This window comes from Anopheles arabiensis, chromosome 2, assembly GCF_016920715.1.
Source record: "Anopheles arabiensis isolate DONGOLA chromosome 2, AaraD3, whole genome shotgun sequence".
Taxonomy (NCBI): domain Eukaryota; kingdom Metazoa; phylum Arthropoda; class Insecta; order Diptera; family Culicidae; genus Anopheles; species Anopheles arabiensis.
Genome location: NC_053517.1, coordinates 75,199,167 through 75,203,659, shown reverse-complemented (window position 1 = coordinate 75,203,659; position 4,493 = coordinate 75,199,167). Strand labels below are relative to the sequence as shown.

At 38.6% G+C, this 4,493-nt stretch overlaps 1 protein-coding gene across 1 annotated transcript; it reads right to left on the bottom strand.

The window, feature by feature from the left end:
• Positions 1-2,856: 2,856 nt before the first annotated feature.
• On the bottom strand, positions 2,857-4,210 carry LOC120894067 (lipase 1-like). Its single transcript, XM_040296430.1, has 3 exons — positions 4,106-4,210; positions 3,467-4,030; positions 2,857-3,393 (listed from the first exon to the last, which is right to left on the bottom strand). Exons 1-3 carry the CDS (start codon positions 4,208-4,210, stop codon positions 2,857-2,859), a joined length of 1,206 nt encoding a protein of 401 aa, XP_040152364.1.
• Between the last annotated feature and the right edge of the window lie 283 nt (positions 4,211-4,493).

The following is a 4,493-nucleotide window of genomic DNA, read 5'->3' as shown; positions in this document are numbered from 1 at the left end:
TCAATTTGACGGGGGGTTTTATTGTCCCTAATAGGGCCATCGTGTATGTTGTATGGCAATTTACCTCTATTTAAGCTGGTAATAATAGATGATAATGTTTACAATGTGTATGCAATAAAATGCGTTCATCTATTTAGACGCCAACGTACGTACGTGAACAGTACATAAATTTCTTATTTAAAAAGTAAAATATCCATGAAGTCGCTATGTATTAGACCTTCAGGGTAATGGATTTGACGGATGAGACACATTGACGATTGTGTGTGTTCAATTAGATCCAATTTTACAGAGCGTATTCCATGGTTTCAGTTGAAAACTCTCTTTGTATTTTGAGTTCTTAAGAGTATTTAAAATTAAAACCTCTTGTTTTTAACTGTCGGAGGTAAGTAAATCATTGGTAGGTCAGACTGAGACCAAATAACTGCTGTTACTGGTGGCTTTGCAAAATAAAATAAACATTATGTATTGAAAAAGTAAACTAACAAATTCAGCTTGGGTCGTAAAACTATTATCAACCGGGTGGGGTTTAAAAAAGTTTTGGTTGCCAAAACAGACTTAAAAGAATTTAAATTTTTGAATACCTAACAACCTTTAAATTTATTTTCCATTATTTAGGCAGAAATATTCCAAACTATAAATTCGAAGCTAGGCTAAAATCATAAAACCCTTCAATTTTCATGCGTTTAATAGGGTAAATGTACCTATAGTGGTGGTAGTACCAATAGTGGTGGTATTGCACTAAAATGCGGTTCATAAGGCAAATTAAAAGTAATTAAGTTATTTACGTTAGTGTGAAATGTTCTTTAGCCTTTTACAAAGGGTTTAAAAGTTAAATGGGGCCATTCCGTTACTTAGTGACCGAAAAATCCATTATTTTGTGAAATGTGTCAACATTTTTTCAAAATCCTTAGGATTTCATAACCAAACTCATATTTCTGTTAACGTTCTAAATGACCACATAACCACGCAATTTCTAGTTTTTCAACATAACTGTTATGAAATATTATTGTTTTACCAAAATTATTTGCCTTTTGACCAATTTTATGCATTTTTAAGTGTTTTTTACCATAGTGCCATTATAGGTACACAAAACAGGCATGTTCCTATAGTGGTTATATTTATAAAATCAATAAAAACAGGTCGTTTTAGATTTTTTCAAAGATATTTTCGACATGTCGTACTGTTTTCACTAAAATAAGCAACAGAAACGAGTTTTATGTAGGTAATTTACCAAAAACAGGCCAAAATTCGCTTATATGGCTGAACGAAAAATTGACTTCAAATCAAGCACACTCTTCCGGGTGTAGGCTGACGACAGGTGTGATGCAGTACTTTCGTCAATAGTTTCATCTATCAAATTTATACATTTTTTACGATCAAATTATGGAAGAAACCAATATTATGGCAGTAATCCTTGCTATTCATACGAAAACAGCTTCCAAACTAAGTTTCATTGATATTATACACCGTTTTTGATGCATCTTTGTTTACCACCACTATAGGAACACAATACGACGACTATAGGAACCATACCACCATTATAGGTACAACGAAGCAGTCACAAAAATATGTATTTTTTCGTAAATTTGATGTATTTCATGGTAAAAATGGTTGTGATTGAGAAGATAAAACATATTACAATTGCTATGTGTTAAAATATTCAGAAAATGTCCTTCCTGACACTTTAAATCCATTAAAACACATCGGTACCACCACAAATTGCACCACTATTGGTACATTTACCCTATGTACAAAGAATACATTTTTTTGCTTTTGAGGGGCAGTCTAAAAAAAAATGCTTGAATGCTTCCTTCTAAATTTGTGCAGTAGGTTTAAAATGTAACTGGGTTAAACTGTAATCTTACATTTTGCTGCTGTTACTTTTAAGTCTAAACGATTCTTGGTAATTAAAGCCGCGTTAAAGATTGCAATTTCCCCTTTCAATTTTCAGCTAATATAGGGGGCCTTCACGATTCTAGTTAGTTTTTTGTATGGAGTTTGACAGTTGGAGGCTGAAATCATCTAAACACTCCATACAAAACCACACAAAAAACTAGCCTGCAATTTTCAGTCTAGATTATTCTAGCCACAAAGCTAGAATTAGATTCGAGTACCTGCTCGAAAACGCGGGTTTGTTTACATTTATGCCAAGGTGCATTAAAAAAGATCAGGTGATGAAATATAGAATCAAAGTGTATGTAGTCCAAGTGGTCTCATAGCATTTTTTTACAACAAATTTTGAGCATCACTTTTTAACAGAATGAGTGAAAACTTTTGCTAAAACGAGCTTTCTGGAGGCTTGAAGAATACTCAAAACACTCTTAAAATCTTCATTCAGAAACAGAAGCAATAAAAACCAGCCATCTAAATTCATACACCTTGGGATAAGCCCACCTGTATATTATACTCACTTAGATAACAGCTCGAAAACTTCTATACAATGCAAACAGCTGACAGGCTGAAGTTTCAGCATACAAAAAACAGATATTTTGTAAATATTTGATGCTAGCATAACGTTCGGAATATTATTACATTAATCAAATTAATTTTCAACAAAAAAGGTGCTCATATGGTATTATAAGTTGTTTCATGGACCATAATTTTAATTCATTATTAGTAATGTTAAACATTTCAAATAATTCTCCAACTTCTATTTGCTCATATAACCTCATAATTTCACAGGTCATTAACATCAAGCCGGGTTTGTTTTATGGAAACGAAACTAGTCCCTTCCCCATCCCTAATAACCACTTGTTAGAAGCACTCGCGATACCATGTTTTGCATGCAGTTTTGATTACGACGCAAAAATGCGGGCACAGTAACAGTAGCGAACCACCGCGGGACGCCACTGAACTTCACGCTTGCTCCACATTACCGATAATGCTATCGTACAGAGCGTCCTTGGCATCGCCCGCGAGCAGGAAGTCCATATGGTTGAAGGTTGCGTTCGGCAGCTGGTTCAGGGCTACCAGGTTGGGCAGGCGGCCTGCCAGCTGCCGCACATCAGTCGGGTGCGTTAGCTGATCGGCAAGGCCGTAAAAGATGACTACCGGCGCAGTGACCTTGGTGAGGTCATAATCGGGAGGCGCTGCACTCCCAGTGTAACGGCGGCGGTTTTCTTCCGTTCCGTAGTCGTACGGCCGGAAGTGGCCGGAGGTAACTGCTTGGCCGAAGTGAGCGACCTGCTTGAGGGAACATCCCGCCGGTAGGTGGCGTAGCAGCATTGGGAACCCTAGCTGTGACATGTGATGATACTTGTTGCCCGTCATTGTGTGCATCGCGTCCAGGCAGAGTGCTCTACTGTAGAAGTCGGGACAGAGCGCTTTGGCCAGTCGGTTGATATCCTCTTGATATGGTTTGACCTCGAAAATACCAAAAAAATTGACAAATTGCTGCAAATGGAAATGAAGGAAAAGGATAATCATTCAGGAAAATGTTGAACGCTATGCCTATACTTTCCCGTACCAATGCCGCTGTTTCATGTTGGGCCAAAAATCGCAGAAATGGGTTCTGCAGATGGGTAAGAAAGACGGCCGGTGCAAGCGCGTGCATGAGCCGAAACTTCCGGTTGTACTCGGGGCGCAAGGCGTTCAGTACGAAAAACATGGTAGTGCCCTGCGAATGTCCCACGTAGTGTAGCTGGGGCTGACCTGTTTCCGCTAGTACGTGATCCACCATGACCGGTAGGTCGTAGAGCCCAATTTCATGGAAGGTAAAGTCCCAAAACTCGCGTCCATCTGGTGATAGGTGTGTGTGGTTGCGGCTGTACCGATTACCACGCGCATTTCCGAGCCATACGTCATGGCCCTGGTCGGAAAGCAAATAAGGAAGCGATTCTTCCGGTCCCATAAGAATCCAGTCGGCGGAGGAACCCATCAAACCGTGCATGAGCAACACTGGAAGTTTGTAGGGATTGGCTGGACCATAGACTGGAGAACTTCGTACACGGTGCAGCTCGATGATATATCCATCTTGCGTCTCGATATTGTGTATTTCGCTATTATAGCCATACTTTAGAATGATTTCAGGCTGTCAAAGAAAAATGCATTGAAATAAGGTTAGTATAGAATGTGAGTTTTAGAAAAATGTTTAAAAACTCTTCACCGTTGACAGATTTGCATCTTCTTCAGTAAAAATAACGTCGGCAACACTCGTAAAAACACTTGCGGCAACCAACAGCATTCGAATGGTTTGTGATACAAGCGCCATCGTGGATGGTTAGAACAACATTAGACGTATCAAATGAGGCATTATATTTATATGAAGTTTGGTTGAATGCGGGTCACATATTTTCAGCCGTTCAGTTCTTGACAAGGTTCTACCGCTGACAAAATGATTTTCCCCGCTAAATGTGTCGCAAAAACTTGGCCTACAAATATATCCTCTAGCGTGACAGGAAGATAACAATTAAAAGAATCTGACAAGGTTAATATGGGATAAGTAGCAGCATTTCTTAGCAAACTAAACAAAGACTTCAACAATAATAACAATG